Raw genomic sequence first — 24,835 nt, 5'->3', positions numbered from 1 at the left:
AACATTAAAAGATCTAAAGGGAGAGAAAGGTTGCAATACAATAATGGTAGGAGATTTCGATACCCCACTCTTAGTAATGGACAGATCATCCAGACAGAAAAATCAACAACAAAAAATTGCAGTTAAACTACACACCACACCAAATAGGTCTAACTGACATTTACAGAACATTTCACCCAACTGCTACAGAATATACAATCTTTTCATCAGCACATGGAACATTCTTCAAAATATACCACAAGACAAGTCTCAACAAATTTCCAAAAGTAGAAATAAAATCAAGCATCCTGTCTGACCATGATGGAAAAAAACTAGAAATCAATACCAAGCGGAACCTTGGAAACTGTTTCCTACAGTACATGGAAATTAAACAACATGCTCCTGAATGACCAATGGGTCAATGAAGACTTAAAGGAGAAAATTTAAAAATTCCCTGAAACAAATGAAGATAGAAATACAACATTCCAAAATCTATGGGATACAACAAAAGCAGTACTAAGAGGAAAGTTTAGAAAATAAATACTTACATCAAAAAAGTTGAAAGACTTCAAATAAACAACCTAATGATGCCCTCAAGGAACTAAAAAACAAGAACAAACCAAACACAAATTAGTAGAAAGAATAAAATATTAATAATATCAGAGCAGAAATAAATGAAATTAAGACTAAAAAATACAGAAGATTAATGAAACAAAAAGTTGGTTTTTTAAAAATATAAACAAAATCATTAAGCCTTTAGCTAGACTGATAAAGGCAGAGAGAAGACCCAAATAAATAAAATCAGAAACAAAAAAGAGACATAGTCATTAGAGATTATTATGTACAACTATACACCAACAAATTGGAAAGCCTAGAAGAAATGAATAAATTCTTGGATACAGAAAAACTATCAGGTTGAATCATGAGGAAACAGAAAACTCAAATGAACAGATAATGAGTAATAAGATTGAAGCCATAATAAGTTTCCCATCAAAGAAGATGCCAGGACCTGATGGCATTAATTCTACCAAAAATTTAAATAAAAACTAATATTAATTCTACTCAAACTCTTAAAAAATACAAAAGGAGAGAATATTAAAAACTCATTCTACAAGGCCAACATTGACCCGATACCAAAACCAGAGAAGGATGCAGCAAAGGAAAGGAAAACTATAGGCCAATATCACTGATGAACACAGATACAAAAAGCCTCAACAAAATACTAGAAACCAGATTCAACAACACATTAAAAAGATCATTCACCATCATCTAATGGGATTAATCCCAGGAATACAAGGATGATTCAACATACGCAAATCAATAAACGTGATATATCACATTAACAGAATCAAGAATAAGAGCCATATGATCATTCCAATAGATGATGAAGCATTCAATAAAATTCAACATCTCTTTATGATAAAAACCCTCAACAAATTGGGTATATACGAAATATACCTCAAAATAATAAATGCAAATATATGATAAACCCACAGCTAACATCATACTGAATGGGGAAAAAATTGAAAGTTTTTCCTATAAGATCTGGAACAAGTCAAGGATGCCCACTCTCACTACTCTTATTCAATATAGTGGTGGAAGTTCTAGTCAGAACAATTAGGCGAGAGAAAGAAATAAAGGGCATCCAAACTGGAAAGGAGGAAGTCAAATTAGCCTTGTTCACAGCTGACATAATCTTATCTTTAAAAAACCTAAAGACTTCACCAACAGCCTATTACAACTCATACATTCAGTAAAGTTGCAGAATACAAAATCAACATATGAAAATCAGAAGCATTTATATACAACAACAATTAACAATCTGAAAAAGAAATCAAGAAAGCCATCTCATTGACAACAGCTACAAAGAGCATAAAATACCTAGGAATTAACTTAAACAAAGAACTGAAAAATATATACAAGAAAATACTGATGGAAAAATTGAAGAAGGCACACACACACACACACACAATTGAAGTATATTCCATGCTCATGGGTTGGAAAACATAATATTATTAAAATGTCTACACTACCCAAAGAAATTTATACATTCAGTGCAATCCCTATCAAAATACCAACGGCATTCTTCACAGAAATAGAAAAAACAATCCTAAAATTTACATGGAACCACAAAAGACCCTGAATAGTCACAGCAATCCTGAACAAAAAAAAAACAAAGCTGGAGGCATCACTCTAGCTGACTTCAAAATATACTACAAAGCTATAGTAACTAAATCAGCATGGTGCTGGCATTAAAAACAGACACATAGACCCATGGAACAGAAGAGACAATTCAGATATAAATCCATGCCTTTGCAGCCAATGCACTTTTGACATAGGTACCAAGAATGTACAATGGGAGAAAGGACCGTCTCTTCAATAAATGGTGATAGGAAAACTGAATGTCCATATGCAGCAAAATGAAACAAGACACCTATCTCTCACCATATACAAAAACCAAATAAAAATGTATTAAAGGCTTAAATCTAAAACTCTGAAACTACTGGAAGAAAACATTGGGGAAACAGGGCAGGACATTGGTTTGGGCAAAGGTTTTTGTGTAAGAAGCATAGGGAGCCAAAGCGAAAATACACAAATGGATCACATCAAGCTAAAAAGCTTCTGCACAGCAAAGGAAGCAATCAACAAAGTAAAGAGATAACCCACAGAATTGGGGAAAATGTTTGCAAACTATCCATCTGACAAGAAATTAATAACCAGAATATATAAGGAGCTCAAACATCTCAATAACAAAAAACCCAAATAATCTGATTTTTTAAATGTGCAAAAGATCTGAATAGACATTTCTCAAAAGAAGACGTTCTTGTCTTCTTTTGTCTTTCATATACCCAAAAGGTATACGAAAAACTGCTAAGATCACAAATCATGAGAGAAATGCAAGTCAAAACCACAACGAGATATCATCTTACCCTAGTTAAAGTGGCTATTATCAAAAAAGACGGGGAATAACAGATGCTGGTGAGCATGTGTGAAAAGGGGAAACCTTGTACCTGGTTGGTGGCAATGTAAATTAGTATAGCCACTGTGGAAAACAGTATGGAGCTTCCTCAAAAAGCTAAACATAGAACTACTATGTGATCCAGCAATCCTAATACTGGGTATATATCCAAAGGAAAGGAAATCAGTATGTTGAAGAGATATTTGCGCTCCCATGTTTATTGTAGCACTATTCACAATAGCCAGAATATGGAATCAACCTAAGTGCCCATCAGTGGATGAATGGTTAAAGAAAATGTGGTGTATACAGATACACAATAAAATAGTATTAAGCCACAGAAAAGAACGAAATCCTGTCATTTGCAGCAACATGGGTGGAGCTGCAGGTGATTATGTTAAGTGAAATAAGTCAAACACAGAAGGACAAATATCACATGTTTTCACTCATAGTGGGAGCTAAAAAAGTGGATCTCAGGTCGTTACCAGAAACTGGGAAGGGTAGGGGGTGGGGGGATGAAGGAAGACAGTTTGATCAAGGGGTACAAATACACAGTTAGATAGAAGAAATAAGACCTAGTGTTCCGTGGATCAGTAGGGTGACTATAGTTAATAATCATCTATCGTACATTTCAAAATATCTAGAAGAGAATAATTTGAATCTGTCTAGCATAAAGAAAAAATAAAGAAGATGATGGATATCTCAATTACCCTGATTTGATCTTTACACATTATATGAATGTATCAAAATATCACATACACCTCCAAAATATGTAAATCTATTATGTATCAATTAAAAAAATAATTAGTTGACAGCTTTCGGGGTATAGTCTATACAAGAAAAATTTACAGACCTCCCGTTGTGGATTGACTTTGGCTTTACATAAAAAATTTGACAGGTGAATTACTGTACACTAATATGTCTTAACTTAAAAATATCTGTTTAATGTCATACAGACACACACACAATTTGTATTATCGTAATTCCTGGCTTTAACTAAAGAATATTGGTCCCATGGTGTTACATAATAGGACTTATTCACATTTATAAATAATGGAGAAAAACATGCTTCCCTTTTCTGGGACTAAGCAACTGCATTTTAACAGGGGAATTTCTGGAATACTGAAGAGCTTTTAGGACCCAAAGAATAGAAAGATGGAAATCAACTGAGTGATGGCATACAGTAAGATTTTCAGAAGGAGAGATTCTTACTGGACAGGGCTGAAATCACTGTGTCTCTAACAGATCAAGCCAGTTTCTGCTGGGTAGTCCTAAGGATGAAAAATCATTTTCAGGGCAGAAGAAGGAGAGGTGGGAAACTTACTTTTCCATTTCAGAAAAGAAATATAGATCATTGATCACAAAGTTGACAGTGATAATCCTGTGGCCAAATATACGACGCTTTACAAGGGTTGTGTCTCCATTCTCTTGGTCTGCACTCCGGACACTTGCGGAGGGTGGAGCTGAACGTCCTGATGTGTTGTGTGATGTGGTGAAATCTGAGAAAGAAAGAAGAAGGAATTACAATCTTGTTTGATCAAGTCACTCTTACCCTCAACCTGGGCATAACAAAAAGAAGAAAGGAGACTGTGGACCTACCCTTTTGGCCTACTGAAATAGTCACTTTCTGCCATTGGGCTCAACCTTTTACTTGGACTTGAAAAATCCATCTACTCAGATAGTATGACAACACACATAAAACATAAGTCAGCTGAGCACTGAGGGTGCTTATCTTATAGAAATAGAATCACACCACAGTTACGCTAATCCCTAAGGTTTCTGCAGAGACTGTGAAAATGCAACATGCAGATGTGACCTTCCAAATGGAGTGTGTAGCACTGATGGTGCTCACTCAAGTTTTATCAGGAAGTAATTTAGGAGCAAATGAGGAAAGCAGCACAAAGAAACAGTCAAAATATCAAGAGTAAAGAAGTTAGCCGGGCGCGGTGGCTCAAGCCTGTAATCCCAGCACTTTGGGAGGCCGAGACGGGCGGATCACGAGGTCAGGAGATCGAGACCATCCTGGCTAACACGGTGAAACCCCGTCTCTACTAAAAAATACAAAAAACTAGCTGGGCGAGGTGGCGGGCGCCTGTAGTCCCAGCTACTCAGGAGGCTGAGGCAGGAGAATGGCGTGAACCCGGGAGGCGGAGCTTGCAGTGAGCTGAGATCCGGCCACTGCACTCCAGCCTGGGCCACAGAGCAAGACTCCGTCTCAAAAAAAAAAAAAAAAAGAAGTTTATTAAGGAAACCGAGGGTAGAAAGCTAGAGTACAAAAGAGAGTAACAAGTACAGGAGAGCACAAGAGCCACTAGAAGATTTGGATTGTGTGTCAGAAAAATAGAATGCTTCCTTTAGAAAGTTTCTTGACTAGATTATATCCAAAGACATCTCTTCATAGGGATTGAGGTCTGAGAAAAGAACAGGTTTGGGCTGGATCTGACAGATAGACCCTGGTTAATTATCTGGCTGGGTTTCAGAAAAATGTCTAATCTGGCTCTAGAATTTACCATTCTGCCTTCAAATCCTTTATTTGCTGTTCAGGATTTATTGAAGTCGGTGTGGTGCTCCCTATGGCGCAAGTGGGATTTCTTTTGGTGCAGTATTGTATATAGAATGGGAGGGTAACTACAAGAGTCCATAAATACCTAGCACTTGTTATGTCTCAGACATTGTGCTAGACCCTAGGGTTACTATACTGAATAAGACATAAGATCCCGCTCCTACTATCTTTCAATCTTTCTCTCTTAGACTTGAGTTTGAAGGGAAAGAAATGTCTAGATAACAGTGGAAATTGATATGATGTATGATGGCTAGGGATTCTAGGAAAAGAGGGTGATAAATTCGGATGCTTGTAAACTGGCTCTGGTAGTAGAGGGGGAGACCTAGTTTGCATTATTCGCTGATTTAGATAGTAAATATTCTCACTGTAATGGATTTTTAGCTACTGACGATTTGTTCAGTAGCTCACAAAATGTCAGGATATTTAACAGCTGGCTCTTACCAGCCAGGATGAGAGGCTCCAGCTCACTATTACCTGGGAATCGTATTTGACTTCTTCCTCTTTCCATATCCAGTTAGTCACCAAATATTGTTGATTCTACTTTCTAAATATATTTCAAGTGTATCTACTATTGGTCTTTCTTGCAGGGACATTTGTTTAAAGCATCATCATCTTTCACTTGTTCCAAAAGCTGCTTAAGTGTTCTCGGGGTCAGGCCTAGGGCCCTGACCTGCTAAGGTGAGGTAGGTGCCTAGGACACAGTTTAAGGAAGCATTCACTATCAATGTGTTACAAGTGCGGGGTTGGCATCTGCATGAGCCTGACGGTCAGTGCCTCCTTAATTTTTGTGTATTATATGCCTCCCTTGCCTTACCCTAGTTCCAGCCCTGACTGTGCTTCCTACACTTAATTTTGCTTTTGTGTAGTATATTCCCTACATTATAGTCAGGATGATCATTCTAACTTGGCTACTGTTACTAATCTGCTGAATTTTTTTTTTTTTTTTTTTTTTTGAGGGAGCCTCACTCCATTGTCCAGGCTGCAGTGCAGTGGTGGGATCTCAGCTCACTGCAAGCTCAGCTTCCAGGGTTCAAGCAATTCTCCTGTCTCAGCCTCCCGAGTAGCTGGGATTACAGGCATGTGCCACCACACCTGGATAATTTTTGTATTGTTAGTAGAGACAGGGTGTCACCATATTGGTCAGGCTGGTCTCGAACTCCTGACCTCTGGTGATACACCCACCTTGGCCTCCAAAGTACTAGGATTACAGGCTTGAGCCACCACTCCCAGCCTGCTGAAACTTTTTTATCGGAATGTCCACTTTTGTCCAAGGTAGAGTGCCAAGGACCAGATTTATCCTCCCTCCAGAAACGATTTTTAAAAATCAGACGAAATATAGTGGAACAGTTTTTAAGACACTGACTATCAGAGAATTAAGGACAGTGATCGCTAAGATTTGGGAAAAATGAGTGAGCCCTACTTTTGCCCCACGTTACCACCTTGAGATAGGATCCATTCCACAGTCAGGGAGGGAAAACCCAGATCAAGTTTGGTGGACTCTCTGAATTGAGGAGATGGACCTGAGAGTCCAGTGAGACCAATGTGGCTAGAGTTTACGAGACAGAGTTCAAAGAGGAGAGGGAGAACCTGAAAATCTGTGGAGGTTCCCTCAAGTACTCAGTAGAGTGCTGACCAGCTCAAGATATGAGGAAATTACCCAAAGCTTGAGCGTAGGGGGATCTGAAAGCATTAAGGAACGGTCCTTGGTGCTCAAACAGAAGCAGACATAGTGCCTGTTTCCACAGGAAGACTAGAAAAACTCATAATTTATGAGGAATCTAGTAGAATACTCAGGAAAGTTTTACCTCAGTAGTGGAGAATAGCCATACAAATAACATGGCTCTGGATTCACTTAATCAATGATTAAAGGAAGATCCAAAAGAATAAAATTATTTTCGAGTAACTTAACTGCATCCCTGAACAAAGTTCAGGCATATTTTATAGGAAGACAAAAATATCCAACACCTAAAAAGATAAAATTTACAATGTCTGGAAACCTATTTTAAGGTTCTTATCCTTTATCTGAAATACTTGGGACCAGAAGTGTTTCAGATTTTGGAGTTTTGGAATATCTGCATATACACAATGAGACATTTTTGGGATGGAACCCAAATCTAAACATGAAATTTATTTATGTTTGTATACTCCTTATATATATATAGCCTTAAGGTAATTTTATTTTTTTCCTTGGGGACACTGAATAAATTGTGTATTGCACCCCTCCCTGCATTTTGACTGCAACCTGTTACATGAGGTTAGGTGTGAAATTTTCCATTTGTGGTGTCATATCAGTACTCAAAAAGTTTTGGATTTTGGAGGATTTCAGATTTTGGATCTTCAAAAGACACTACTTAAAAAGTGAAAAAGCAAGCCATCAACTGAGAGAAAATATTTTCAAAATATATCCATCAAAAATATTCCCAGATTATGTAAAGAATTCTTATAACCCAATAATAAGACAACAAAGCTCTGAAAGAATGGGCAAGAGATACGGACAGACACTTCACTAAAAATAGCACAATATGTATGGCAAATTGTATGGCTTGGCCATGTCTTCACCCAAATCTCATCTTGAATTCCCATGTGTTGTGGGAGAAACCTGGTGGGAGATATTTGAATCATGGGGGCAGGTCTTTTCTGTGCTGTTCTCATGATAGTGAATAAGTCTCATGAGATTTGATGGTTTTAAAACAGGGGAGTTTCCCTACACAAGCTCCTGTCTGCCTGCTGCCATCCACTTAAGATGTGACTTGCTCCTCCTTGCCTTCTGCCATGATTGTGAGGCCTCCCTACCCACATGGAACTGTGAGTCCATTAAAACCTCCTTTTCTTCCCTGTCTCGGGTATGTCTTTATCAGCAGTGTGAAAATGGACTAATATGGCCAGCAAGCACATGAACACATACTCAACATCATTTGTCATTAGACAAAATAAAAATTAAACGAAAACAAAATACCATTACATACCCTCTAGAATGGCTAAAATTAAAAAGACGGATGATATCAAAGGTTGGTGAGGATGGGGAACGATTGAAACTTTCCTACATCGGTGGTGAAAATGCAAAAATGGTACAACCACTTTGGAAAACAGCTTGACAATTCCTTATAAAGTTAACATACACTTACCACATAACCCAGCACTTCTACTTTCAGATATTTACCCAAAAGAAATAACATATATCCACACAAATACTTGTACTTGAATATTCACAGCAGGGTAATTCATAACAGCCCCAAAGTGGAATCAACTCAATATGTAACAATTGGTGAATGCATAAACAAATTGTGCTATGGTACAATGGAATAATACCCAGCAATAAAAAGGAATGAGCTACTGATATATGCAATAGCATAGACAAATCTCAAAAGCATCATGCTATATAAAAGACGCTGGTCACAAAAGACTATTGCATGCATGCACTAAGACTACTGCTTGATTCCATTTATAGTAAATTCCTTAAAAGACTAAACTGTAGTAATAGAAAGTAGGTCAGTTGTTGCCAGACCAAAGAGTAGTAGTGGAAGGGGAAGGGTGTTGATTAAAAAGACACATAAATGAATTTCTTGTGATGAAGCAAGTATTCTATATCATGACTGCAGAGATACTTACATTCTCAAATTGCACAATTAAAATTGGTGAATTTTACTGTATCAAATTGTAGCTTAAAAAGTGATTCTAAAAAGTAATTTAAAAATAAATGGGAAGAAAATAAAACAAAGCAGCAAGAATGCATAACTCTTGAGGATATTTGTTTAAAAGCGAAACAGACAAATGTGCCAGATAATTTGAGGGGAATATAGAATCAGGGAGAAATTATTATTAATTTTTGCTTGAGAGGTACTATGTCATATTTGGTGCCGACTGAGTAATCCAGCAGAGAAAATAAAAATGATGCAGGAGAATAAGTAAAAATGACTGGATGAATGCCCTTGAGTAGATGAGGGCCTGGATGCTTCTTTAGGAGCAAGGACAGGCAGCCTACTCAGTGACCAGAGCCTGTGAATACAGAGGAGGCTGACCAGGTGATTCAGAGGAGGGAAGCTGTAAAACTTCTCTTCTGATTGCTTCTATTTTCTCAGATACTAAACACACACACACTCTGGCCTAAGAAAATCAGTAAGATTAATGGAGTGGAAGTTCCATTGGGAATCAAAGTTTGTTTGAGGCAGGAAACTGTAGAAAGAGTATGAAAACACATGTACATTTTAAAAAGCAATAGTAAAATAAATGCTTGTGTTCAAGATAGGGTTTGCACCTGTGATGGGTAAAGGGGCACCAGGTGTCATCTGAGTTACGCCATTTTCTATTTCTTGGCTTGGATGATGGGTATTCAGCTGCTCATATAGTCACTTATAAGTATGCTATATTTCAAATAAAAGAACTTAGACCAGTGGCAGGCTGAGTGTCACAAGCTCTTCCCTGTATCTAAGGGGAATTGGAAGTCTGGTAGACCTCCTATTGGATAAGTACAGGTCTTGGGTTCTTACATAATATTGAGGAAGTGGGAAGTCAAAGAATGATGAAACAGGACTTCCTACCATTCTGGGGTGTGAGGGCTTGAGCTGGTTTTATTTAAAAGGAGAAACAAAAGAACTAGAACTGTTTTTTTTCTTTTTGAGATAGAGTCTCACTCTGTCACCCAGACTGGAGTGCAGTGGTGTAATCTCGGCTCACTGCAAACTCTGCCTCCTGGTTCAAGCGATTCTCCTGCCTCAGCCTCCCAAGTAGCTGGGATTACAGGTGCACACCACCACGCCCAGCTAATTTTTGTATTTTAGTAGAGATGAAGTTCCACCATGTTGGTTAGGCTGGTCTCTAACTCCCAACCTCAAGTGATCCACCCGCCTTGGCCTACCAAAATACTGAGATTACAGGCATAAGCCACCATGCCTGGTCTGCTAGAACTATTATTGAAGCCAAAATATTTGGTTGTGAAGCAGTTCATAAAAGATATATACAAACTTTTTTCAAATTAAAATAAATAATATTAAAATACCAATAGAAAAATAGACAAAGGGCATAAACAGTTCAAGAAAGAATACAAATGGCCAGTCAATAAAGATGCTCAACTACTAAAGAAATATAAATAAGAATAGACTATCTGGCATATTATTTTTTATTTACCAGGTTGGCAGTTTTTAAAAATGTGCAACACACTGTGTTGATGAGAATGTGAGAAACCAGACACTAGTTTATATGGTTGGCAAGAGTTTAAATTACTGCAAAGTTTTTGGAGGGCCAAAATTTAACTGTTTTTAACCATTTACCCATCATTCTCATTTTAAGGAACTTGTTTCATAGAAGCACACAATTGCAAAATATGTATGTGTTGCAGCATTTTTAAAAAAAATTTTAATCATTATGTTATTTATTTATTTATTTATTATTATACTTTATGTTCTAGGGTACATGTGCACAATGTGCAGGTTTGTTACATATGTATACATGTGCCATGTTGGTGTGCTGCACCCATTAACTCGTCATTTACATTAGGTATATCTCCTAATGCTATCCCTCCCCCCTCCCTGCCGCCCCCCACAATAGGACCTGGTGTGTGATGATCCCCTTCCTGTGTCCAAGTGATCTCATTGTTCAATTCCCACCTATGAGTGATAACATGTGGTGTTTGGTTTTCTGTTCTTGCGATAGTTTGCTGAGAATGATGGTTTCCAGCTGCATCCATGTCCCTACAAAGGACATGAACTCATCCTTTTTTATGGCTGCATAGTATTCCATGGTGTATATGTGCCGCATTTTCTTAATCCAGTCTGTCACTGATGGACATTTGGGTTGGTTCCAAGTCTTTGCTAGTGTGAATAGTGCCGCAATAAACATACGTGTGCATGTGTCTTTATAGCAGCATGATTTATAATCCTTTGGGTATATACCCAGCAATGGGATGGCTGGGTCAAGTGGTATTTCTAGTTCTAGATCCTTGAGGAATCGCCACACTGTCTACCACAATGGGTGAACTAGTTTACAGTCCCACCAACAGTGTAAAAGTGTTCCTGTTTCTCCACATCCTCTCCAGCACCTGTTGTTTCCTGACTTTTTAATGATTGCCATTCTAACTGGTGTGAGATGGTATCTCATTGTGGTTTTGATTTGCATTCCTCTGAGGGCGAGTGATGATGAGCATTTTTTCTTGTGTCTGTTGGCTGCATAAATGTCTTCTTTTGAGAAGTGTCTATTCATATCCTTTTCCAACTTTTTGTTGGGGTTGTTTTTTTCTTATAAATTTGTTTGAGTTCTTTGTAGGTTCTGGATATTAGCCCTTTGTCAGATGAGTAGACTGCAAAAATTTTCTCCCATTCTGTAGGTTGCCTGTTCACTCTGATGGTAGTTTCTTTTGATGTGCAGAAGCTCTTTAGTTTAATTTGACCCCATTTGTCAATTTTGGCTTTTGTTACCATTGCTTTTGGTGTTTTAGACATGAAGTCCTTGCCCATGCCTATGTCCTGAATGGTATTGCCTAGGTTTTCTTCTAAGGTTTTTATGGTTGCAGCATTGTTTAAGTGAAAGTTGGAACAACTCAAATGTCATCAAAAGAGTCATGATTTTTCACTGCCAATCTTTCCAGTCTCATCTCAAGCATTTGCCCCATCTCATTAATCTCTAGTCCAATTGGCCTGATTGCAGTTTCTGAATTGCACCGTCCTCTTTCTTATTTTATGATTCTGTGCATACCTAGAAATCACTCTCCTCCCATCCCACCTACCTAACTTGGTCATTTCTGAAAACTCAACTTTATGTCATTTTCTGGGAGACATTTTCTCTGGCCCCGTGCCTTGACTAATAGGATCTCCCTGCAATTATCATTGGGATCACTCATGACGATTATATAATAATGACAGTAACACTAGCTAACCCTCTTATAGCATGTACTATTGCCAAGCCTAGTTCTAATAACCCTGTGAAATAGAAACAATTCTCATTCCCATTCTACAGATGAGAAAACAGAGATACAAAGTCCTTCAACTAGAAAGTAGCAAATCCAAATCCAGGCACTCCGGCTCCAATATCTGTGGCTTGTATTTTCTGTTTGAAATCTGTAGGTGCTACAGGGCAGATCCTCTGCTGCAGGCTCACTACTGTTCACTACTGTATCTCCAGCACCTGGCAAACTGCTTGCCACATAGTAGATTCTCGAAAAGTGTGTTAAATGAATGAATGAATGAGTAAAGCTGTTGAATTAATCCATATAATGGACATTTTATGGCAGTCAAAAACAAGTCAGATATATGTGTACTGATATAAAATGATGTCCAAGATACATTATTGAGCAAAAAAAAAAAAAAAAAAAGCAAATTACAAATCAAATATGTGGGATCAATTTCGTGGGAAAAGTAAATATTAAGATACATATACAGAAAAATAATTAGGAGATAGGTTTACAAGCATTAACAATGTTATCTCTTGAGGGAATTTCACTTCTATACTATATATTTCTGTCATTGTTGTTTTCTCTTTCTTTATTAACAGCATGTATTACTTTATAAGCAGAAAAATTTTGAAAATAATTTTTAAAGAGCAAATTCAGAAACATAAGGAAATTATTTTGTAAAATGAGAGATTTTGCAGTGCCTTAGGTTAATTATTCTCTACCCTTGCTGGTTGCTTAAGCAGAGACCTCTGGGCTTGCATCCTCTCTAGGCAGGCCTGGGCTTGGTTTTGCACACAGGACCTGGGGTTTTTTTGCTAGACTCTAGGCTGCCACAGGCATGACACAAAGCAATAAGCTTTTTATGCGGGCTGACCCTCATGGCTAAAATATCAACAGGGAGTGGGGGTAAATACAGAAATGACTTACTTTCCTTGCTATTTTGCATTTCCTGGTGAAGATAGTCTTCAAATTCCTGGCGCTTATTAGGATTCAACATAAATCTGCGGTACTTGCAAAAGCTCCTGATAAAGCTGATCATTCTCAGCCAGCCTTTCTTCTGGGGAAAGAAAGAGGAGTATAACATGTTCATTAGTATAGTTGCTGTTCGCTGAGAGTCTACTGTGTGCCAAAACTTGGCATTCATTACATTTAATCCTCACAACACCTCCATAAAGGAATAATTTTCAGCAAACTCAGGTCAGAGAGCTTGTATAATCTGCCTGTCATTAAGTAGCTTGTGGATGAAAGATTCCAGCTTCAACAGACTGGAGTCATTTGCCCATGCTCCTTCTACCATAGCCTTTCAACAGTGAAGATGTGAGATGCTGTGATTGGGAGAAGGAGCGTGAGAGCTAAAAACTGGAAGAAAAGAGGACAGAAATAAAGAACCAAAGGCTCAGGCAAATTTGGAAACACTGAAGGAATAAGGCAATGAGCAAAACCATTTCTAAGCGTTTAAAAAAGAAAATATAATTATTTGCACCCACTCATACACCTACATACACACACACACACACACACACACACACACACACACGCACATGAATTTCATAAGTTTCTTCATCTGTTTTTTAATAGGTACCTAGGAACCACTGTACATTTTATTTGTCCTTCAAGAAATTGATACTTAGAGCCAGAAAGACTCTTGTTGATTAACTAGTTCAGTTATCTCAGTCTACAGAGAGGGAAACAACATAAGCATGGCTTTAGACAGAAAGCAGTGAAGTATAAAAAGCACTGAATTTGGGATCAAAAAGTTTGAGTCTGGAGCTCAGCTTCTCAGAACCGAATTGTGTAATTTGGGTCAGGTTACTCAACCTATGTCTCCATGTCTCCATGTGCAAGCTAGAAACAATAGCCCTTCAGGGTTGCAGTGAGACTTAGTGGTTATATGTAAACCCCAATGCAATGCTTGACAAAGAGTAGGTATTAAGTACATGTTGGTTTCCTTTTATCTTATTTTCTAACAACTGGAAGGTCTGAAATTAAACCAAATGCACTGGTTCTGGGTACAGTATTCTTTTTAGTAGTCAGGCATTCATGGTGCCCTGACACGGAGTTTATTCATATATGGAGGAAATAAAGAGGAGAAAAGGAAGAGTAACACGTTTTCATCCCTGAGTATTGGATCAATGGACTTAGGCATTATTTTCTGAGATATCTTAGAATGATCTTTGGAGTCAGATCAAGCTGGGCTAAAATTTTTCTGATACTGACCAACTCTAAAACACAGTGAGCAAGTGATTCTCTAAGGGGGCATGTATTTTTTGTTGTTGTTGTTGTTGTTCTCGAACTATATAGAGACTTTCCTGAGTAACATTCCTGTCTCCTCTGTCTTCCTTTTTTTCTGTCCTCCCATAGGACAAAGAATGAGCTAGATAGTTTGAAAGAAGGAAATGGTGTTCTCAGTACTTTGCATTCTCTCTCTGGTTTGTATGTCTGCAAGACACCCGTTTCAAGCTCACCTTTGGTTATACAGTAAGAGGCTCACCCTGGTAAGTGGAGGTCCAAGTTGTTCCGTTAGACCAGTGACTGAGTTTGTATTTAATTTGGGTGCAGAGGACTAGCAAAACCACTTTGCTTCATTGCCAATCCATGTCCTCCACACTAACTTTCAACTAGAAGAACTCCGTGTGTCCAACCCCTGTACCTATTACTCAGTTGATTCTAATCACAGGTAGAGAAGAGAGGGACTTCTTAAATTCCTAGTATAATAATTTGAGTCTCAGATTCCTCCTTTGCAAAATGGGGATTTAAAAACCTATCCCCAAGACGATGGTTTTCTTGTCTCTAATGTCTTGTTTCACTTTCTTCTTTACGAACCTGGGATTCCTGTAGGTAAGTTGACACTATCTTTGAAGGCTTCCTAGACGAAATTTGTACTTCACTTTGCACTTCCAACTCCTCAGGGCGAGGTGGGAACAGGTCTTGATAATCTTTAAACCTGCCAGAAGGACATCAGGAATATCAAACAGGACAAAAATCTGGCACATAAAAGATAACAGTCCAGGCAAACCTATCTCAGCCTCTGGAGGAAGTCTCAGTGGTAATTGGGGAATGGTAAAATACTGAAAAATTATCTTCTTACTCTATCAGACCTTTGTTAATGTCAGCCTAACCTTCCTGAGCAACACTGTATTGTTTCTTGTTAATGCAAATGAACAGAAATGTGTGTGTGTGTGTGTGTGTGTGTGTGTGTGTGTGTGTGTGTGTCAGGTAGATAGGTAGGAAAGTTCAAGATAAGTTTGACTTTTTATTTTGTAGAAAGGCTCTGGCAATGAGCTATGAAAATGGATTATGAAACTCTTGATGAATATGGTTTTCAGAAGCCAAGGAGTAACTCCAGGAAGAACCCTTTCCTTCACTGAGTATACTCACCACTTTTCTTCTATAGATTTCATAATATATCCCTGGAGAATTAATAGTGTGGTTGTGGTGACATGGCGCTCGGGAGTGATTTCTTTGATAATAGGGGCATCACACTGCAGCATTTCTTCTAGAAAAGAAAAAAGAGAGAAAAGAAGCCATAATCCTTATCTACCATTTCTGAGATAGGTGGTGGTTTTTTTTATCTTAGAGTCTCACAGCCCCCATTTTCAATCTGGCTAGACTCTGATCCCGCCATAGTTTGTTTGAAAATCTCCAAAGCATATTTGAAATGTTATGCGCAAATGCATTTGTAAACCAAAAGCTTTTCCTCATTTAGTTTCATTCAAATTTTGAGGATGAGTGCTTAAGGGGAAAGAAATTTTCAAAGGACTTATTTCTGCAGCCGGTTTGAAAAATTCGGATTTAGAGAGAGCAGAAGGATTATAGTTAGATTGCTGGGCAGATGGGGAATCCAAGATTCCAGGTAAGTATTGTGAGGGCAGTATGGTTCTCCAGTTGTTCAGAAACTTGTGTTCATTAATGAGATTTGAAAATAATCAAAGATAGGATGTGGACACTCTTCCTCTTCTAGCTCATTCAAAATATTGTATAGATCTCAACATCCTGAGATTCAACAAATAAATATTGCTTACAAATAAAGATTTGCTAATTTGACATATTTTTCTATATTTTCTATATTCATAAAAATTTATTTTCTTATCTTGGTTTACTACAAGCAAAAACCAAACACACAAAAGTACCATCTGTAACAAAACAGGAGGCTTTATCTTCACTGCTTTGCATTACTTGCAATTTCTGCTTTTAGACAAGATTTTATTTACCATATTTACGCTCCCACCTTAGGAAACAATATAAGACACAACTTATGAAACAAAGATTTTCAGGCATTCAGTTCTCCTTCCCAGTACAACTCTCTTCACAGTTCATGGGTGGTGGATACTCCACCTTTGCAGGCAGCTACCTCTTGCTTTTTGTGTCTAACTTCAGGCTAGTTGGTTTAATGGTCAAATGACTTGAATTTGAATTCAAGTTCTACCAAGTGTACGAGCTAGTTAACTTTTCTGTGTCTCCTTTTCTTCATTAGTAAAGTGGAGCTGCCTATCCCTATATTACAGGGATTAAATAAAATTCTATTTTTAGAATTAAATAAAATGGAATGAAATGAGAGGATACATGTGAAAGTATCTTAGACTTGGCTCCTTTTACTAGTGATATAGTTTGACTCTGCGTCTCCACCTAAATCTCACCTTGAATTGTAATAATCCCCACGTGTCAAGGGCAGGACCAGGTGGGGATAATTGAATCACGGGGGTGATTTCCCCCATGCTGTTTCAGTGATAGTGGGTGAGTTCTCATGAGATCTGATGGTTTTACAAGGGCTTCCCCCTTCGCTGGGCACTCATTCTCTCTCTTGCCACCCTGTAGAGAGGTGCCTTCCACCATGACTGAAAGTTTCCTGAGGCCTCCCCAGCCATGTGGAACTGTGAGTCAATTAAACCTCTTTTCTTTATAAATTACCCAGTCTCAGGTATTTCTTCATAGCAGTGTGAGAATGGACTAACACAGTAAATTGGTACTGGGAGTTGGGCTGTACCCTGCAGAGCCACAAGGGTGGAGCTGCCCAAGGCTGTGGGAGCCCACCTATTGTATCAGTGTGACCTGGATGTGAGACATGAAATCAAAGGAAATCATTTTGGAACTTTAAGGTTTAATAACTGCCCTACTGGATTCTGGACTTGCATGGGAACTGAGTTCCTTTGTTTGGGCCAATTTCTCCCATTTGGAATGGGTGTATTAACCCAAAGCCTGTATCTCCATTGTTTCTAGGAAGTAACTAACTTGCTTTCGATTTTACAGGCTTATAGGCAGAAGGGACTTGCCTTGTCTCAGATGAGACTTTGGACTTGGACTTAATGCTGGAATGAGTTAAGACTTTGGGGGAATGTTGGAAGGGCATGATTGTGTTTTGAAATGTGAGAACATGAGATTTGGGAGGGGCTAGGGGTAGAGTGATGTGGTTTGGCTCTGTGTACCCCACCCAAGTCTTACCTTGAATTGTAATAATCCCCACGTGTCAAGGGCAGGACCAGGTGGAGATAATTGAATCACAGGGATGATTTTCCCCATGCTGTTCTCATGATAGTGAGTGAGTTCTCATGAGATCTGATGATTTTACTAGGGACTTCCCCCTTCATTTGGCACTCATTCTCTCTCTTGCTGCTCCATGAAGAGGTGCCTTCTGCCATGAGTTTAAGTTTCCTGAGGCCTCCCCAGCCACGTGGAACTGTGAGTCAGTCAATCCTCTTTTCTTTATAAATTACCCAGTCTCAGGAATTTCTTCATAGCAGTGGGAGAACAGAGTAATACAACTCGTATTAAGACTTTGGATTTATTCTTACTGTTCTCTGCTTTTGCCTTCCCTCTTAATCTGTCTCAATATTGCCCCATGTGGCTGCTGCTCTGTACCGCTCTCTCTGGGGACTCACACAAGACAGGCTATTCTCTTAAGACACTAAAGAGAGAGAAAACAGGATCAGAAGAGGATGCATACCAGGAGAGAGTTGGCCTTGGAAGAAAGTCTTGATTACGTTTTCTATGAGAGATTTGCAAATCTTTTCATTGGTCTCTATACTGATCTTCTGTACAGCTATGAGGAATTGCAATGGGCTTTCAGCCTTCCGTTCTTTGAGGAACTCCCTGAAGAACTCCAAGTGCTGTGTATTTAAGAGGACTTCTGTCAAGTTTCTGGAAAACAAGAAAGCATCTTTGGTAGAGAGAAAGGAATGGATTCTGGATTCTGTTTCAATTAGCAAATGTCGAAGGGCATCGCCCAGGCTATAGGACCTTTAGCCATATGTGAAGAGCATTGTGGATGGATTGGCTAAATCTGTCTATTTCTTTGGTGATTAACTTGAACTTTTATGTACCGTTTCTAAGCTTGGTCCAATATCTTCCTTCCCAATGGAAGATGAAGGTAGATATTTTAATGGGGACAATTTTTTCAAGGGAATTCTCTTTTTACATTATGGATTCAAAACAACTCTTAATTAGCAGTCATTTCTGTGAGGTGGAGCATGATTAGCAGTTTTCAATTAATGATTCTAAATTTCCTTTGCTGATTTCTTCTTTCACTGCTCCTTGAATAAAGGTGCCCCTAATGTTTCATCCTTAATCCTCTATTTTTTCGCTTTATGGTTTTTCCTGGGTAATCTGTGCCTCCTCTGTGATTTCAATTTTTATTGATATGAGAAAGTGATTTTAAATTTTATTGATATGGTGAAATTATATCTCCAGTTCCCATGAGCTCCACTTCTACATTTCAACTGCCCACATCAAACCTCATCTTTATGTTATAGTTATTATTTAAACCTCTCTACACACACCCACATCTTGACCAACTTCTTCTTCCTTTATACACCTATTTCATTAAGTATAATGTTAGCCATAGATTTTTAATAGATGCCCATAATCAGAATGAGACAGTTCCCTTCTATTCTAATTTTATTGAGAGTTTTAAAAATCACACGCGTGTGTTGGATTTTGTAAAAACCTTTTTTCTACATCAACTGAGATAATCATGTGAATTTCTCCCCCCTTATTTTATTAATGTGGTGTATTAACTGGTTTTTGCATTCCTTGTATTCCTAGGATAAATTCCACTTGGTAACCCAGGCTGGAGTACAGTGACATGAACACAGCTCACTGCAGCCTTGACCTCCCAGGCTCAAGAGATCTCCCCGCTTAGCCCCCAAGTAGCTGTAACTACAGGCGTGCACCACCATTCCCTGCTAATAATGTTTGCTTTTTTTTTTTTTTTTTTTTTTTTTTGGTAGAGATGGAGTTTCACCATGTTGCCCAGGCTTGTGTTAAACTCCTGAGCTCAAGCAATCCATCCACCTCGGCTTCCCATAGTGCTGAGATTATAGGCGTGAGCCACCATGCCTGTCCACTGATCTTTTTTATATATTGCTGGATTTGATTTGCTAATATTGTATTGAAAGTTTTCATTAGAAACTAGAGAGAGTGTTGATCTGTGGTTTTCTTTTCTTATGATGTCTTTGGTCTGGCTTTGGGATCAGGAAAATACTGGCTTCATAGAATAAGTCAGCAAGTGTTCCTTCTTTCTCTGTTTCCTCAAAGAGTTCATGGAATAGTGACATTATTTATCCTTTAAATATTTCATAGAGTTCTCCAGTGAAGCTGTCTGTGCCTGAGTGTTTCTATGTGAGAAAATTTTAAATTACTAATTTGATTTTTTTCTTATTATAGATTTATTCACATTTTCTACTTTTCCTTGAAAAGTAGCTAGTTTACTTCAATGATTTTGGTGTTTCTAGAAATTCATATATTGCATCTAAGTTGCCTAGTTTGTTTCTTGCATTTCCTTACAATCTTATTAATTTCTGCAGGGCAGTGATTATATGCCCTCGTTAAACCCAGATTTTTATTATCTGTATCATCTCTTTTCCCCTGGTCAATGTATCTTACAGTTTAACAATTTTATTGATCGCTACAAAAAATTAACTTATTTACCTGGATTTTCTATGTTTTTCTCTTTATTTTATGTACTACACACTAGCAGTTATTATTTATTTTCTTTGAGTTTAGTTTAAATATATAATCTCACTACTTTTGGTATCATTGTTTCTGATGTGAAATAAACTTTAATCTTGCTGTAGTTCCCCTGAATATATGTTCTTTTTCTCCTGTAGCACTGAAGATTTTTCTGTCTTTATATTTCAACAGTTTGATTATGATGTGTCTATTTGTGGATCTCTATGACTCTTTTGTCAACTTAAATCTGTTATTGATTGCCTCCAGTAAATTTTTCATTTCAGTTATGTACTTTTCAACTCCAGATTTTTTCATTATATTTTATAATTTCTATCTCATTATTGATATTCTATATTTGATTAATTATCATCATACTTTCCTTTAATTCTTAAGATATGATTTTCTTTAGTTTTTTGAACCTATTGCTTGGAAGTCTTTAGTCCAACATCTGAATTACCCTAGAGAGAGTTTCTGTTGACTGCCTTTATTCGCCCTGTGGATGGACCATAATTTCCTCGGATTTTGTTTGTGTATGTGTCTTATAATTTTTTGTTTAAAGTTGAATTTGGGATAATATATTATTGCAACCCTGGAGTCTGAATTTATACCCCATCACACATCCACCAAAGGTTGCTGCTGTTGATGGTTTTGTTTGCTTTTTATATTTTGTTTTTTGTTAAATGTCTTACTTGGGCTAGTTCTGTGGCGTATATCTCCCCTGAAGTGTGTGGCTACTAAAGTGTCTGCTCAGTTTTTTCTCTTTTTAATTCTTAATTTTCTTTTTTATACTAGTTTTCAGGGCCTTATGATAACCCAATGATAAATAGATAACTGGGTTCCCCTTTGGTCTCTCTTGAGCGTCTGCACAGCATTTGCACAGTCCCTTGGGAATATCTTGCTCCCAGATTTCCCTTTTTTACTTTTAAATGTTTTACTGCTTGCTGAACTAGTACTGCCTTAAGTGGCTGTGATAGTGGCCTCCCAATTTTTGGGCCACGAGGCTTACTATTGGTTTTAACAGTGCTCCTGGTCATTGGCTTTTTTGTGGAGCTCCAGACCATATCAGTGCCCTCTGCTGGCAGCAAGATGGCTGGTGCTCATGACTGTGAAGCCTGTTGGTGAGGTGAGTGATTACAAGTTAGAATGGCACAGATTACATTATTCTTACTGAGGTTTGGTAGTTTTCTTGGATGAGCAATTTTTTATTTGTTATATGCCTTCAGTTAATTTACAGAGTTCTGGAATTCTTTTTGCCAGGTTTTCCCAGTTTTACTTTTATGGAGAGACTACTTACAAGGTTCTTGCTCAACCATTCCAGAAGTCTGATTTCCTCCCTTCATTGCTTTGTACATCTGTATTTTCCCTTCCATTTCCACTTCCACTGTTTACTTCAGATCTTTATCATTTTCCTGAACACTGCAAAGACCTTCCAACTACATTATCTCTGCCTTCAACCTCTGGATGTCTGACTCCTTATACTCTCATTTCTGTCAGAGTAATATTTTAAAAATCTATATAGTAGATATTTCTGCCACCCACTGCTCCAGCAAACCCCAAAGAATACCCTCATTGCCATTTAATCAATGCAAATTCCTTAATAATCTACCCAATACCTTTTTCTAATTATTTGGTCTCAATCTGGCTTTTTATGTTTTATGTCCCCTCGCCGCATGCACTCTATACTTCAACATCACTGGACTATTTTCAAGTCTTTGAATATTACATTTATATTCATGAATTTATAGCTTTGTGTTTTATCTTCACCTCTGAGTAGGGTTTATCCCTACCTACAAAATACTCTAATTTCTTTGCAATTGAATTTGTACATGCTATTCTGAGCATCTTCTGATATTCTAACTTTTCCTGATCCTCACTCAAAATTTCTCTCTCCTTTCACTCCCATAGTAATTAGCTAATATTGTATCATGACATTTTAAGGTCAGTCTTGCATTTTCTTTAGTTACATAATTAGATTAAGGGCAAGCACTATGTCTTATTTTTGCATCATTAGAACTCAGAGTGTCTAGAATACAGTATATAATCAATAGCCATTTACTTATTGAATAAGAGATAGGGAAAAGGTTTAAGAGAATTGCAGCTGTGGTATCTGTGAGCTATTCTGCTTGGTCTTAACTGAAGTCACGAAACTAGACGATATGACCCTGATATGTCTTCTAGGACTCAATGATCTTACAGATATGTGATTTAAGACTTCTGTGGTATTCATGCTTAACAAAATTGAAAAATAAGTATTTCTATAGACATACTGGAGATCAGTGACTAGAACAAATAGGAAAAGCAAACGTGACAAATGATTGAACCTCAGAGAATAATTTCAGTTGCTGAAAGGGAGGAAGATCTATCTACAGTGGTTAGACAAGACAAAAGACTTATCACCCTCAATGAATGTCATCAATAAACAAAAACATTCTTGGCTGGGTACAAATACCTATAATCTCAGCACTTTGGAAGGCTGAGGTGGAAGGATCACTTGAGCCCAGGAGTTTGAGACCAACCTGGGCAACATGGCAAGACCCAGTCTCTACCAAAAAAAAAAAAAAAAAAAAAGCCAGGCATGGTGGCATGTGCCTGTAGTCCCAGCTACTCGGTAGCCTGAAGCAGGTGGCTCACTTGAGCCCAGGGAGATCGAGGCTGCAGTGAGCTGTGATTGAGTCACTGCACTCCAGCTGGGACACAAAAAGTAAGACTCTGTCTCAAGAAAAACAAATTAATTAAAAAAAGAAAATGTTTTGTGGGAATTTTTTCTATGCAAAATATTCCGCCAGAGATTTTGACTAGCAAATGTGTATGTTCTACCATATCCTCAACATCTAGAAGAGGACCATGACAGATATAGCTTGCCATGACAGATAATAGACAGTAACTGAATGAAAATGAATACATGAGTAAGTGAATGCTGTGGCCCACAAGAAAATTATGGTCAAGTCAAGAAGTTGGAAAACATACCTAAAAGTAAAGATCAGTGAAAAGTAGTACATATAAATGCTTGATACTGTACGTTAGGCATTTAGGGTTTCAGAAGAGAAGGAAGTTATAGCAAACATAATATTTGGAGAAATTTTTATGTAAGGTGGCACTTACGCTGAGGTACATGGACAGAAAGGTGGGTGGGCACTCCTGAAAGAAAAGGCCACAGGGTCTTTGCCTAGTTGTGGGACCTTATCAGAGTTTGATTCTCAGATTGATTATAAGTGGAGAGAGACAAGAAGTAAGGAACCAGTTAGGAGGCTACTACAGCAGTACATAATCCAGAAGACACAAACAGGCAAAGAAACAGGTACAAAGATGTTTATTGTGATACTGTGTATAGCAATTAAAAAATTAAAGACAATGTAAATGTCTATATAAGTTATAGTACACCCATGGAAGGAGGTAGATCTGCACTTACTGACATGAGATGTCTATGATAGTTTAAGTTTGGAAAGTTATTGTATAACATATATACATCGCATAGTGCTGATTTTAGAAAATAAATGATTTAAAATACTAAGAGTATCTGTGCCTTATGTATTGTATATGGAAAAGGGTCTGAAAACCTACACACAGAGAGATAAGTTTGCCATTAGACATATTGAGATTTTTCAAAAGCATGTGCCTGAAGATGTTGCTGTAGCCAGATTCTATATCTCACCTGGGTCTCATTGATGGCTTCCTTACAAGAGGTTTTTTGAGGAAGGACATTTTCCTATTTGAGTGTGAAAATATCTTTGGTTCCTTGGTAATTTCCACTTTAAAATCTAAAAGAAAAAAAAATCACGAAGTTGGAGAACACTATATTATAAGCAATGAAAAGACAAAAAGTAGCAAGGACATTTTTCAGACATTAAGTTCATGTGAAAAAACCACTGTCCCGACAACTGCTGCCATCTCAGGTCATTAGTGTTAAGAACAGACTTAGGGATGACTGATACCCCTGACATGAACATCAGTCCCGGTTATGTTATCTAAGTATGTTGGCCTTTAGGTCTAGCGCCCACCTTCCTCAGAGAGATTGCCTCTCTCCTCATTACATTAGTTAATGCCAAATGTTAGGCCTCCTCCGATCAGCTGTTTTTACTAGACCATACTCCACATGACATTCTGTCTTCCTTGACACTTCTATTGTCCTACCTTAAATCTTTCCACTTGTCCCCTGGAATCCCTGCTTTGTAATAAGCAAACTTTCACAGATTGTTGACTTCTTTAAGAGTTCCCTCCATCTTCTTGTTTTAATAAAAACCATTTTCTTTCCCAAGGATGCTGCTTCCATAAGCTTCTCAAATGATATTCTAGCACACCATACAAGTTCAGAATGGGTGTCTGATTCCCTATTGCCATTTAGAAACCGTTATTCTCTCACATATATCAAAACATCATTATTGCCTGGGCACAGTGGCTCATGCCTATAATCCCAGCACTTTGGGAAGCCAAAGTAGGAGGATCACTTGAGGCTGGGATATTAAAATCAGTCTGGACAACACAGTGAGACCCCATCTCTAATTAACTGGGT

The 24,835-nt window shown here is 37.9% G+C and overlaps 1 protein-coding gene across 1 annotated transcript in view; it reads right to left on the bottom strand.

The window, feature by feature from the left end:
- The window catches only part of RGSL1 (regulator of G protein signaling like 1), a 104,561-nt gene that overhangs the window by 15,693 nt on the left and 64,033 nt on the right, over positions 1-24,835 (bottom strand). Inside the window, exons 11-16 of the mRNA XM_031934174.1 lie at positions 23,978-24,083; positions 18,323-18,516; positions 15,760-15,877; positions 15,205-15,325; positions 13,309-13,438; positions 4,260-4,434 (exon numbers count right to left, since the gene is read on the bottom strand). Of these exons, the coding sequence (XP_031790034.1) occupies positions 4,260-4,434; positions 13,309-13,438; positions 15,205-15,325; positions 15,760-15,877; positions 18,323-18,516; positions 23,978-24,083 (844 nt within the window). The remainder of the gene's footprint in view (positions 1-4,259; positions 4,435-13,308; positions 13,439-15,204; positions 15,326-15,759; positions 15,878-18,322; positions 18,517-23,977; positions 24,084-24,835) is intronic.

The sequence above is a fragment of the Piliocolobus tephrosceles genome, chromosome 1, assembly GCF_002776525.5.
Source record: "Piliocolobus tephrosceles isolate RC106 chromosome 1, ASM277652v3, whole genome shotgun sequence".
Taxonomy (NCBI): Eukaryota; Metazoa; Chordata; class Mammalia; order Primates; family Cercopithecidae; genus Piliocolobus; species Piliocolobus tephrosceles.
The sequence above is the reverse complement of the archived record's forward strand: the minus strand, read 5'-3'. Positions and strand labels throughout refer to the sequence as shown.